This window comes from Ursus americanus, chromosome 6 (genome assembly GCF_024610735.1).
Source record: "Ursus americanus isolate L20-20 chromosome 6, mUrsAme1.1.p, whole genome shotgun sequence".
Taxonomy (NCBI): Eukaryota; Metazoa; Chordata; class Mammalia; order Carnivora; family Ursidae; genus Ursus; species Ursus americanus.
In genome coordinates, this window is record NC_142132.1 from 490,716 (window position 1) to 503,295 (window position 12,580).

The 12,580-nt window shown below is 65.7% G+C and overlaps 1 protein-coding gene across 3 annotated transcripts; it reads left to right on the forward strand.

Moving 5' to 3' along the window:
• The first annotated feature begins 1,407 nt into the window (after window positions 1–1,407).
• On the forward strand, window positions 1,408–12,466 carry ADAM8 (ADAM metallopeptidase domain 8). 3 transcript variants are annotated; one of them, XM_087862524.1, is made up of 24 exons: window positions 1,408–1,903; window positions 2,841–2,944; window positions 3,849–3,925; window positions 4,066–4,144; window positions 4,231–4,307; window positions 4,643–4,826; window positions 5,165–5,227; window positions 5,308–5,376; window positions 5,506–5,675; window positions 5,792–5,873; window positions 6,061–6,212; window positions 6,296–6,473; window positions 6,650–6,739; window positions 6,826–7,015; window positions 7,108–7,189; window positions 7,547–7,709; window positions 8,206–8,283; window positions 8,919–9,003; window positions 9,656–9,773; window positions 10,179–10,338; window positions 10,784–10,849; window positions 11,061–11,111; window positions 11,890–11,967; window positions 12,087–12,383. In XM_087862524.1, exons 1-24 carry the CDS (start codon window positions 1,861–1,863, stop codon window positions 12,360–12,362), a joined length of 2,715 nt encoding a protein of 904 aa, XP_087718650.1. In that variant the 5' UTR covers window positions 1,408–1,860; the 3' UTR covers window positions 12,363–12,383. The 3 variants fall into 3 exon arrangements, with proteins under 3 accessions (XP_087718650.1, XP_045665332.2, XP_045665333.2); XM_045809377.2 differs by having other exon boundaries at window positions 1,412–1,903; window positions 12,335–12,466; XM_045809376.2 differs by having other exon boundaries at window positions 1,409–1,903; window positions 11,890–12,268.
• The last annotated feature ends 114 nt before the right edge of the window (window positions 12,467–12,580 follow it).

The following is a 12,580-nucleotide window of genomic DNA, read 5'->3' on the forward strand; positions in this document are numbered from 1 at the left end:
TGGGCTACAGGCACTAGGGGGCAGCACGGTCCTCGAGCTGTGGCAGGGCTAGGCGGGAGGGTGGGTGAGTCCTCAGGAGCGCCACCAGGGTGCTGGGTGGAACCTGACCCCATCCCACCCCACAGCTGTGACCCCCACCACGCTGTTCTGCGGTCCTCCCGCCGTGCTGCCCGCCTGCCAGAGGTCATGTGTCACTGTCCCAGTTCAGCTCTGACCACCTGCTCCGGGAGGGGGGCTCTACCTGGCAGGCAAGGAGGAATGAGAGCCCGAAGCAGGCTCCTGGAGGCAGGCTGGGTCCCCCCTTGCAGCGGGGCGTGGACACTCCCAGGCTGGCCACGGCCTTGTACAGGAGGCACCGTAGAGCTGGGGGCTCCCCTTCAAGCCACAGACTGTTAACTCTTCCAATCAGGGGTGGCCTGTGGGCCATTATGGCCAAAGCCCTGGCATTGTGCAAACCTCGCACAGTGAGCAGAGAAACCCTCTGGCCCCTGGCTCGCAGCCCTCTTGCCCTGCCCTGAGGCCCAGAAACCTTGTATCCCTGTCCTAGGCTCTGCGCAGCAGGCTTGCCCACTGCACCTCAGGGCTGCAGGACCTGAGGGGGAAGGGGTGGGGCAAGACGTGCGTTTGGGGCGTACGTGGGGTTCTGTGTCCCGGCAGTAGGCCCATGCTGGTCCTGGCTGCTGGCGTTTGCTGCACGCGGCCGGTCTGGTCCCTGCCCACAGGGCCTCTGCATCCACAAAGCTTTGATTTTTGCCTTCTACTTTTTGTTTGTGAATAATTGCAACATACAAGGAAGGAAGAGAAGTAAGATCAAGATCGCTGGGGAGGTGGGGGCTCCCATACCTTGTTTCATCACAGGAAGTTGTATGTAAGTAGGGGAACAGAGCCCACGTGTTCAGACCATTTCTGTGCCTCTGTCACCTCTGCCTGAGATGCCTCAAAGTCTGCTAGCCCCTCCGGCCTTTCCTTTTTGTGCCATTCGCTTTGGGGGAAATAATGGTCTGTTAAACTTTGACCTCTGGCCTGGAACTGCCTGTGGGCAGCACAGGCTCTCACTTTGACTGATGCCCTGTCCTCTCAGGGAGCATGTCCAGAACACAGCTCCCGAGCCACGAGTTTGGAAGGGCAAAGCCACGTGGTTCAGCTGCAGGCGGTCTGGGTCCCCAGGTGACGGACCCACCGGAGAAGCCTGGGTGCCAGGCCAGAGTGGGGGTGGCCCCAGCCCGTAGAGCAGGAAGAGGCACCAGGGTGCTGTGTGGGGAGCTTTCTGTTCCCCAGGAAGTCTGAGGGCACATCTGCACCTGAGCTCCCCCTGCCACGCCCCCAGACAGAGCCCCGTCCAAGCCACTGCCCCGCCACCTGGCCGGCAGGCCCCAGGGCCAGGCCGAGCTTGGGCTTCCTCACCTGCACAGAGCAGGGTGCGACCTTGCAAGGAGGGGCTCAGGTTAGGCTTCCGCACCCCCTTCGTTAATTCGGTCCACGTTTATGAAGCTTCTTCCACGTGCTGGACGCCACGCGCCGTTCAGGGGCCCCCTGGGGCCCAGGAGTAGACGAGGGAAGACCGAAGAGCGAGCCCGAAGCGGGGGCCGGGAACGAGGCGCCCCTCCCCAGCGGGTGTCCAAGCCCCGCCCCTCCCAGCGTCGGAGGGGCCGATAGGCTGCGGGCCGGGGGCTGGTCTCCGGGGCGGGGCGCCGGGACCAGACCTCGTCCCGAGCGCGGAGCCGCTTCCCGCCGGCGCCGCGTCCCTGGACCGCAGACTTGGGACCCCGAGCGCGCCCTCTGTTTTTGCCCGGGACCCCCGAGCGCGCCCCCTGTTCTTGCCCCAGACCCCCGGGTACGCCCCCCGAGCGCGCCCCGGCCATGCGCGTCCTGGGGCTCCAGCTGCTCGCGCTGTGTCTGCAAGGTGAGTGCCGGGGCGAGGGGCGGCCGTCCCGGGCGCGGGCCGGTCCCCTGGCCTTCCGCACCCCGCCGAGCTCTGGGTCAGTCTCAGCGGTCGGGCGCGCCGAGGGGAGCCCTCACCGGGAAGGCCCAGGGCGGCAGACGGAAACTTCAAAAAGGAACTGGGGGAGAAGCCGCCTGGGGCGTCTCCCCAGCGCCGGTCCCGCCGGGGACTCCCAGGGCACCGTGGAGAACCGCGCCACTCCCCATCTGCCCCGGAGCCTTGGGACTGCGCGCTCCCACCCAGACCCCCCAGCCCGGCAGGGAAGGGAGGACGGAGGAACAGTACCTGGAGCTGAGGGTGGGCACGGGAGGAGGGCGGGAGGGGGCAGTCTAGCCACTTGGGGACCCATGGCCGGTGGGGTGAGCTGCTGGCCTCCCGCGCTCCCCGCTGGCCTGGGGAGCTTTCTGGGCTGGGTTCGGTGGTGTCCCAGCCCCAGGCTGGAGGGGCCCACTTCTCCGGTAGGTGGGGCCTCTCTCTCCTGGTGTTTTGCAAGATAATGTCGTGGAGACACATCCAGTGACGCTTGGAGAGAGACGGAGAAGACTTGGAGGGCAGCTGTCGTGGGCATTCTGTCCCTGGGCCTCACCCCCACTCCCAGGGCTGTTTGCTGTTGGATACCTGGGAGCTTCTGGGTTTGGGCTGGGTGGACTGCCTGCAGGCAGGAGGGCAGACCTACCCCCCACCCAGGGCCAGTGTGCCCCCTCAGATCCAAGGAAGGGGGGGACGTCTAGGTCAGCCCTAGGCCCTGGGGGAGGAGCTGTTGGGGGAGCCTTGTGGGCCCCGCCCAGGGCAGGGGAACCCCGTATCTGAATCCCTGGTGCTCACACTCTCCGGTGACTCTGTCGGAGGAGAAGGTGCAGGCCCATCACCAGCCTGCCGACCCCCTTCTCGCCCACAGTGGCTGCCCCCAGCACCCTGCTGCCCCACGTGGAGCAGTATGAGGTGGTGTGGCCCCAGCGCCTGTCAGCATCCCGTGCCCGCCGAGCTCTGCCCTCCCACCTGGTAAGTCTCGGTGGGGAAGCCGGCCCGGGGGCCCCTCCTGGCTCCCCAGAGCCTGTTCTGTGTGCCCAGCAGTGGGGTGCCCAGCAGTGGGGAGGGGCCGGCTTGTGGGGCTGACGGGGCTGTCTCTGCCTGCACTTCCTCCATCCCCAGGCCTCACCTCCCTGCATCCTGCCGCACCCCTGCCCTCGGGTGGGTGGGGTGAGGTGAGAGGCTTCTGCTGAGGGAGGACCTTGGGGCTGCTCAGGCTGCCACTCAGGAGCCCTGCGGGCCCAGGGCACATCCTGGTTTCACTCGCTGGCTAGATAAGTCAGATCCCTTTCAGGCCAGAGGGGATGGCTCACCAGGGGCGTGTCACCGTAGGCGTTTGTGGTGTAGCCGTTTGTGGTGACGCACCTTTGTGGGATTCCCCAAGCAAGGCCGCCTGGGGGCATTCCTGAAATCCCGGCGGGACAGCCCTGTCCTGACCTCAGTATCTGGGGAAGGCTTTCTACCGCCCTGGGCCCTCACGCAGTCCTGTCCCAAGAGGTCAGGAGGCTGGGGGAACGCCCCGGGGGTGCTCAGTCCCGTGCCCTGCCCCATCTCCTCTGCTACCTTGGATCTAAGGGCTGCTACTCAGAGCCATGTTTTCCCCTCCCCCGGGGGAAGGGGATCTTAGCCATTACTTGTGTGGACAGATGGGGAAACTGAGGTCTAGAGCTCCAGCTTGTCCACCAGCCTCAGCTTCCTAATCCTAGCCCGACGCTGAACGACACCCCCCCCCCCCCCCGCCGCCAGGTCCTCTGAGGGACTTCCCGGCCTTGGGTGCATCCCCAGCCCAGCCGAGCTCCATCACACCCAGCTTGGAGGTGGGTGGACCCTGGGGCAGGGCCTCTCACCCTGGACCCCTCCCTTTCCCCTGGCTCAGGACCTGTACCCGGAGAGTGTGAGCTTCGTCCTTGGGACCCAAGGGCACAACTTCACCCTGCACTTGAGGAAGAACAGGTGAGTGGAGGCCCGGCCTGCTGCGCCCGGCATACCCATGCCCTTGGCGTCCAGCTGCCTGGCCCGGCCGCTCCACCAGGCCAGAAGCTGCTTCTGTGGGGGCAGGCGGGGCCCCAGGCACCACAGTGGCTCTCTTCCAGGGACCTGGTGGGCTCGGGCTACACGGAGACCTACAAGGCTGCCAACGGCTCCCAGGTGGTAGAGCAGCAACAAAGGCAGGTACGGGCCTGGGCAGCCCTCCGCAAGGCCGGCAGTGGGCGGGGGGGGGGGGGCTGTGGGCCACTCACGCCTCCTACCTCCTGCAGGGTCACTGCTTCTACCAGGGCCACGTGGAGGGGCACCACCATTCCGCCGCCAGCCTCAGCACCTGTGCTGGCCTCAGGTGGGTGCTGCAGACCTGGGGAGTGGGTGTCAGCTGTCCCCCGCATGCTCCAGAGGTAAACTGAGGCCAAGAAGACAGGGGCTAGGCCTGGAGACCTTCCTGCACATGGGCGTCTGGCTGTTAGAAGTCACAGGTTCCCTGAGCTATGGGGCTGCGCTCGGGCCCTGGAGGCCGTCCCCAGTATACCGTCCACCTGGGGGCCATCTGTCCCCGTGCAGATGGAGCTTCGTCCTCACCAGAAGGACCCTCACCCCGTCCTTCAAGGCTTTGTCCCTCCCCAGACGCCGTGTGGGAACGTGATAATTCAGAACCACCTGGCTTACCTCTGCCCTCAGGGGCTTTTTCCGGGCCGGCTCGGATGTCCACCTGATCGAGCCCCTGGACGGGGGTGGCGAAGAGGGGCAGCACGCACTGTACCGGGCGCAGCACCTGCAGCAGAAGGCCGGGACCTGTGGGGTCAGCAACACCAGCTTGGAGAAGGCCTTGGGGCCTCGGATCTCAGCAGCCTTCAGGCCCCGGGTGAGGGGGGGACCAGCTTCCTCACCCCCTGTCCACTGGGACTGCGTCCCCCAGGCTCCCGGTGTGCTTGGCTGAGTGAGGGTTCTACCCGCCGATCCCAGTCAGGGTGGCCCGGGCATCTCCGAGGGGTCCCCACGGCCGATGGCCCTAGCTCTGCCAGTGACTGGTGCAGAGGTCGCTCCTCAGCCTGAGCTGGAGCCTCGTGGATGGCACTGCCAGTCCTGAGCAGGGGGCTGGGGGCCAGGTCCAGGACCCCGTGAGAGGGTCAGTGTGTGAAAACTGGGCCCGGGCCTGGAGGACTGTGGCTGGCGCAGCTGACCAGCTTCTTGTGCCCCCAGAACTGGCCAGTGGCCCGAGACACCCGCTACGTGGAGCTGTATGTGGTCACGGACAGCGCAGAGGTAGTGTGGGGCAGGGCGTGGGGGCAGGGCGTGGGGCCGGCCGACGGGCTGCGTGCATCTGAGGGCCTGCTGTCCTCCAGTTCCGGCGGCTGGGGAGCAGGGCAGCTGTTCGTAGCCGGGTGATGGAGGTGGTGAACCACGTGGACAAGGTGGGTAGAAACCCTGGTTGTCGAGGGGGCGGGGCCCTCAGGGGGACCCGCAGCCAGCAGGGAGCTGGGCTCTGCGCCTGCGGCCCTCCCTGTCCCCGAGCCTGACCTGGGGCTTTCCGGCCCTCCCAGCTTTATCAGGAGCTCAATTTTCGTGTGGTCCTGGTGGGCCTGGAGATGTGGAACCAAGAGGACCAGATTCACGTGAGCTCGAACCCCGACACCACACTGGACAACTTCCTCCGGTGGCGGACACAGAACTTGGTGGGACGACACCAGCACGACAACGCGCAGCTTATCACGTATGTGGGCAGTGGGCGCAGAGCCGGGACCTGGGAGGCCTGTGTGGGGACGAGGGGCACGCGGGAGGGAGGCAGATTTCGAGGCGTCCGCATTCGCGCACTGCTCTTGTTTGCAGCGGGGTTGAGTTCACCGGGACCACCGTGGGACTGGCCAAGGTGTCGGCCATGTGCTCCCAGGACTCTGGGGCTGTGAACCAGGTTTGCTGGCCTCCGGGTGGGGAGCCCTGAGGACCCAGGTCCACATGCTTGTCCCTGAGCTGTCCCTACGGGCTGGAATACCAGGGCGGGTGCCTGCCCTGGAGGGTGCATTGATGCTCTCAGAAGTGCTGTTGGCGGCGGGGGTGGGCAGGGGTGCGGCATCAGGCAGCGCAGCCTCTCCCTGTAGGACCACAACCTAAAGAACCCCATCGGTGTCGCGTCCACCATGGCCCACGAGATGGGCCACAACCTGGGCATGGACCATGACGAGAACATTCAGGGTTGCTACTGCCCCGTGCCACGGGAGGGCGGCGGCTGCATCATGGCGGCCAGCATCGGGTGAGGCCAGGGGCTGCTTGCGGGGGCGGGGTGTCCTGGGTGCCCCCCCACCCCCTGACAGAGGCCCCACCCTGCACCCCCAGCGCCCAGTTCCCCAAAATGTTCAGCCAGTGCAGCCGCGCTGACCTGGAGATGTTCGTGGAGAAGCCTCGGACAGCCTGCCTGGCCAACGCCCCCGACCCCGGCCGGCTGGTGGGCGACCCTGTGTGCGGGAACCGGTTTGTGGAGCGTGGGGAGCAGTGTGACTGCGGCCCGCCCCAGGTACTGGCCAGATGCCCTCTGCCCTCTGCCCGCATGGACGCCCGCTCGTGACCCCCCAGCTGCCCCGTGTGCGGCCACCACACAGAACACACTCTGAGCCCCGTCACCACCCGGAGGGGCTCCTGGGGAGGGGGCGCAGGTCTGCCCTGGAGCCCACTCCCACCTCTGCCCTGCAGGCCTGTCGGGACCCTTGCTGCAACGCAACCACTTGCCAGCTGGCAGCGGGGGCCCAGTGCGCCCAGGGCTCTTGCTGCCATGACTGCAGGGTGAGTGCTGTGCCCCGGGCCAGTGGGTGTTAAGGGGCCCCGAGGAGATGGCTGGCAGCACACATGAGCTCTGCTCTGCTGGGCAGGTGACCCCTGCCGGTGAGCTGTGCCGTCCCCCAAAGGATGCGTGTGACCTTGAGGAGTACTGTGATGGCCAGCAGCCAGCGTGCCCGGAGGACGTCTTCCAGGAGAACGGCACACCCTGCCCGGGGGGCTACTGCTACAACGGGGTCTGCCCCACGCTGGCCCAGAAGTGCCGGGACTTGTGGGGGCTAGGTGAGGCACGTGCACTCCAGCCGTGTGCCCACAGGCCTGCAGGGGGCTGCGGGGCCCAAGCTGGAGGACTGACCTCCTCCTGGCCCCCACAGGTTCACAGGTTGCCGTGGAAACATGCTACACCTACAACATCTTACCGGGCTGCCAGGGCAGGCTCACCCATGGTGCCAGCAGGTGAGTGGTCATCCGTGGCCTGACTCGCCCGGGTCCAGGGCCACAGGATGTCCCTGGAAGTGGGGATGCCCAAGAAGGTCTTTTGTACAAAGGAATCTGGGGACTGAGTCAGAGGGTTCTCCAGGGGGTCCACCCTGCCTTCCAGGACCCACAGGCCTGAGCATCTGCCCTCATGGGAGGGAGGGTGTGTCGCTGTTGCTGGGCCTGGGGTCGGTGCCCATCAGCAGACCCTACAGCGTGTCTGAGGGCTCTGGGCCTCGTTTCCTGCAGCTCCGCGGGTCGTCCTAAGGGGCGTCAGCATGGACCAGGCCAGAGACCCAGCAGAGCTGGCTGGATGGCTTGTTCCTCTGTCCACAGGGTCAACAAGTGTGGCATCCTGTACTGTGAGGGCGGACAGAAGCCCCCAGAGCGGAGTTCCTGCTCCCTCACCTCCCCCGCGGGCACTTGCCAGGCTCTCGTCCTGGAGGGAGGTGCGGGATATGAGCCGGTGCCGGAAGGCGCCAAGTGTGGTGAGGAGAAGGTGAGCACCCAAGCCGCCATCTGGCGCGGGGCACGTCAGCTGCTGCCGCTAGCAGGGGCTCTGGAGGGCTGTGGCCCAGACGTGCAGCGGTCAGGCTGCTGGACCCCCAGGTCCTAGACACGCGTGCCACGTAGGCGAGCCCGTGTGGTCCAAGGGCTCTGCGCGCGGACTGCTCTGTGTTCTCAGTAGAGGCGAAGCGGGAGCACGGGAGGTGCTCTAGGAGGCAGTCCTCAGCTCACGGGGTGCCCTGTTCTGTGAGTCCACAACCCCCGGACCTGGGTGAGGCCAGTCCTTCGGCCCTGGTGGCAGCTGTGGGCCGGCCGGCCCGCAGAGGGGGTGCAGGCCAGGCCAGCCTGGATGTGGTGGCCCCGGCCTGCCTCCCCCAGAGCTTGCCGTGCAGGCTCGGGTCAGCTTCAGCTGATGGTAGAAGTGGGGACGGAGGGCTCCAGGCAGTGGTCTAGAATGTCTGCCTCAGGGGACCCCCACCGCCCTCCAGATTTGCTGGAAAGGACTCTGCCAGCTCCTGCAAGTTTACAGATCCAGGAACTGCTCCGCCCAGTGCAACAGCCGTGGGGTACGTGAGCCCATGGGACATTGCGCCGCCGCTCTCTGGGGCTGAAGGGGACCGGTAGGCTGTGCTGAAGAAGCGCCCGGGCACAGCAGGGGCCGAGCCAGCCCTCTGGGGACGCGGCCAGAGGCTGGTGGGCATCTGGGCGTCCCACATGAACACTGAGGCCCGGGGCAGCCTTGCTGGTGGGCGCGTGGGCTGGTGCTGGTCAGGCTTGAAATGATCTACTCTGAAATGGGGACGGGTGCGACAGCTCTCGGTGACCTGTGTCATGATGCGGGGACAGTCAGCCCCTGAAAGCTCAAAACACCAGGGGCTGGGGCGCTCCCCTCACAAGCCCCTGTCTCTGGGAGGTTTGGGGGTGTGTCTCACGGACACAGGAAGCTGCCCCGAGACTAGGCCTGACGTGCTCACCTTGCTGTCAGCACGTTTGCCGTAGCCCTTGCTTGTGGCAGCCCCACGCGGAGGAGCCGGGCTCGTGGGTGAGCCGGGCCTGTCCTCAACCGGGAGGGGCACAGCAGAGCCCCTCTCAGGCCTGAGGCCCGGCCTGGAGGCTCAGCAGCCGGTGGTGGCCGCGCGGGCGCTGGGAGGTGGCAGATGGAGTGTGTGGCGGCCTGGTCCTCACGCCCACTCACCCCCAGGTGTGCAACCACAAGGGAGAGTGCCACTGCCACCCGGGCTGGGCGCCGCCCCACTGCGCAGAGCCGCTGCCCCATACGCGCACAGGTAGGCCTGGCCTCCCTGGGGCCTTCACACCTGTATGGCCTGACAGGGTCCAGTGCGGGTCCCGTCCTTCCTCAGACCACCTGGGCAGGGCTGAGAAGGACACCATGTGCCCCGAGTCCCTCGGGACAGTGCGAAAGATTGAGGTTTGCAGTCCTCGACCCCAGGCTTTCTGACCCCACGGGTGTAAGGCAGAGCCCAGCATCCTGTGTGGCCACCTCAACCCCACAATAGGCCCCACAGGCCTCTGCCTGTCCTAGACAGAGGGCACGGTAGCGGTGACAGGGTGCCAGCCCCTTTGCTGGGTCCTCGGCCCCCTTCTGAGCGTAGGAGTCTGAGGACCCCTCACTCCCACAAATGTCTTCCTCTGTAGTGGCCACTGTGCATGCAGCCGTCCATAGCACCACGGCCTCCAGGGCCTGGCCAGACCTTGCTCATGTCACTGTGGGCCAGGGGCCAGTCGCCACCAAGCCCTCCAACCTGTCATCTGAGAGCCTGCAGCGCTGGTGTAATGTACTGGGTGTCAGTGCTGAGGGTCCTCAGATGGGCCCTGGGCTCCCGGTTCTCTGCCTGAGAAAACTGTCCCCTCCTTGGCCGCAGGGCCCTCCCAGGCCTCGCTACCCTATTGACACCTGGCCTCATTGCACCCCCACAGGGTCCAGGAGCCCCCTGGTGGGCGTGCTGGTGTCCGTGGTGGTGTCCATGGTGCTGCTGGTGGCTCTCCTGGCAGGCGTGGTCGCCTTTTGGAAGGCCCGGAGCCGTGTCTGTTCGAGGTGAGCCTGCTTTGGGGTTGCAAAATGTCATCACGTGCAAGGAGCACTTCCCATGCTCACACAGTTGGGAAATGCCCTGCTGCTGTTGGAGGAAGAGGAGAGACAGCCCTTCACATAGGCAGCCTCGGGGCCTCTGCCTCTCAAGGTAGGGGGTGGGGGGGGCAGGTGACAAGCGGGGCTGACAGGTGGTGGTGATAAACCCAGAGAGAGCCCCTCCATCCCCACCCTAATCAGTGCCAGAGCACCTGGGATGATACGGGCTCTGCCTGTGGTGGGCAGCTGCACTTGGAGCTGCCAGGGGACCTCACCCCATCGTGCCGGTTGCAGGACACACCCAGGAGCCCCTGAATCCCTGGGCCAGGCCCCGAGGCCAGGACACACTGACCAGTCTTGCTTTCTCCGCAGGAGCGCAGCACCCAAGACTGCCAAGGGGCTCTCCAACCCCCTGTTTCACGAGGGGCATGGTATGCCAGCCAAGGGTGGGGCTCCGTCCCCCACCACCCACCCCAGCCAGCCCACCACGCCCACAACCTGCACGGCGACCCCTAAGCAGCCACCGCCTGCTGTAAGCACTGCATCCTGCCATCCCCGGGCCATCCCTGATCCCTTCTAACGGGGCTTAGAGCTGCCCCACGGAGGCAGAAGCAGGCTTTAGGGTGGCCAGTCTGCCAACCTACAGGAGCCACTGACAGACTGGAGCTTGCACTGAACCTGAGGCTCTCGGCCTCTGCAGGCTCTGTCGGAAGGTGTTAAGGCCAAGATGCCCTCTGTTGCTGCCCCGCACCTCCCGGCCCCTGCACAGCAAAGCTGAGGGAAGAGAGGGTGGGAGTCGCATCTGGGCTCAGGCCTTGGGGGGGCAATGGGATGGAGCAGAGCCCTGCATGCACACATTTTATTCTTCTTCCTCTGGGAGGGGTGGGAACCTTGGGTTCTGAGCTGGGGGCGCATCTCCAAAGCCCCTGGAGGCAGCTTCCCGGTGAGACCCAGGCTCTCCACCTTGTTACCTGCAGCCTCCAGCCACCATGTCCAAACCACCCTTCACCGTTCCTGTGTACACCCGGCCGCCCCCAGACCAGGTGAGCAGCAGTGGGGCCCAGCAGCCAGGCCATCTGAGGGCACCAAGTGGGTCCTAGGTGGGGAGTGCAGGGGCTGGGGGCCGGATTTGGTGAGCCGGGGACCCCAGGGCAGCAGCTGCCACACTCAGAAGGCTGATGGCCCAGCCCGGAGAGGACATTTACTAAACCCAGGGGGCGCAGGGGCCTGACTGCTGTTCCTCCTTCCCACCAGCTCAGACCTGCTCCTCCTGCCAAGCCCCTCCCTGAGCTGAAGCCCAAGCAGGTGAGAAGCCTCTGCCACTCAGGAGAACCCCCCAGCTGCACCCATGCTCTTCCAGGCCCCTCCATGGCCAGACCCTGTGGTGTCCTCGGCTTCCTTTTGGAGCTCAAATCTGGAGATGCTTCGAGAGATGCATGGTTTATCCCCAGGGTCTGCGTCCATCTGGAGGCCCTGCCAGCAGCAACCATTATGTGGTGTTTGCTTCATGAAGATTCTTTCCTTTTTAACTTTTTGAACTAATTTTAGATTTACAGTAGAGCCGCAGAAATAGCCTTAGGAGGGGTTTTGACAGGAAAAATGGGGTCAAAGGAGCAGAAAGGGGTCTAGCCAAGGAGTGGTGAAAGCCAGCCAAGGCTACGATAAGGGTGCTGCACACACCTCGGGCCTTCCCTTCCTCCACCCCAGATCCTGGGGGCACCTGCCCGCACACCCCCCCCCCGAAAGCTGAAATGCAATCAGATGCAAAGTGTAGTGGTTAATTCTTGGCTTTTGAACTTCCAAAGACCCGCATTAGGGCCATTTAAGAGCTTTTCTTGGGAAATGCTGGGGTAGGGTGAGGTGGGGTGGGGCTGTTGAGGGAGTGGGGGAGGTGCTGAGATATATAGATGGTGGCTTATGGGCCCAGGAGGGGGTTCTGCCACGTTTGGGTTTGAATCTGGCCCAGTTGGGGGCATTTGTTTCTCGACAAGAGAAGCCTGTAAGGTGGTGGACCTGGGGAACTTTGCTAGAAGATGCTGGGGAAGACGGGCCCCGTTCCATGATGTCCGACTGTGTCCTCCAGGGTATGAGGCCGACCTTCCCACCCCCGATGCCACCGGTCAAGCCTGGGGCTGGAGGGGCCAACCCTGGACCCACGCAGGTGAGCCTCTCTCTGCCAGGGCGCTGGGCAGCAGGGCGCGAGACTCTCCCGCTGGCTGGCTGGCTGGGGCGCTGCCCGGAGGGGGACACGGTCACTGTCCACCAGCCTTGTTTCAACAGCCACTTGACCCTCTGGCGGGACTTTTCAGTGAGCCGCTCCTGCGGGCCGTGAATCTTTCCCTCCTGTTGGTACAAGGGAGACGGTCGAAGGTTACGGGGGTTAGCGGCTGCGGCGTCGCCGGCCGTGGGAGCGGCGATGACCGCCATCGCGAGAGGGGTGACCTGCGTCTAAGAACTGCGGGGGCGAGTGTGATCATTTGTGCTCCTGGTAGCAGATGCCTCAGCGTCCGTTCGTTTCTTCCTTCGAGGGCGCCGTGGGTCCGAAGGCTGCTCTGAAGCCCCCCGTGCAGAGGCGGTGACGCCGGGCTGCGGACGCCGGGCCTGAGCGGGGAGGGGCCCGGCCCTGCCCCCCGCCCCTGCCCCGGCCCCCTGCCCCCGCCCCCCGCGGCCGGCCGAGAAGTGCCAACGGAAGAGCCGGGGCCGCGGCCCCCGGTGCCGCACCCCGAGGGGCACCTGCGGCAGCTGCTCTGGGAGCCCCGCCCACCCCCGGGGTC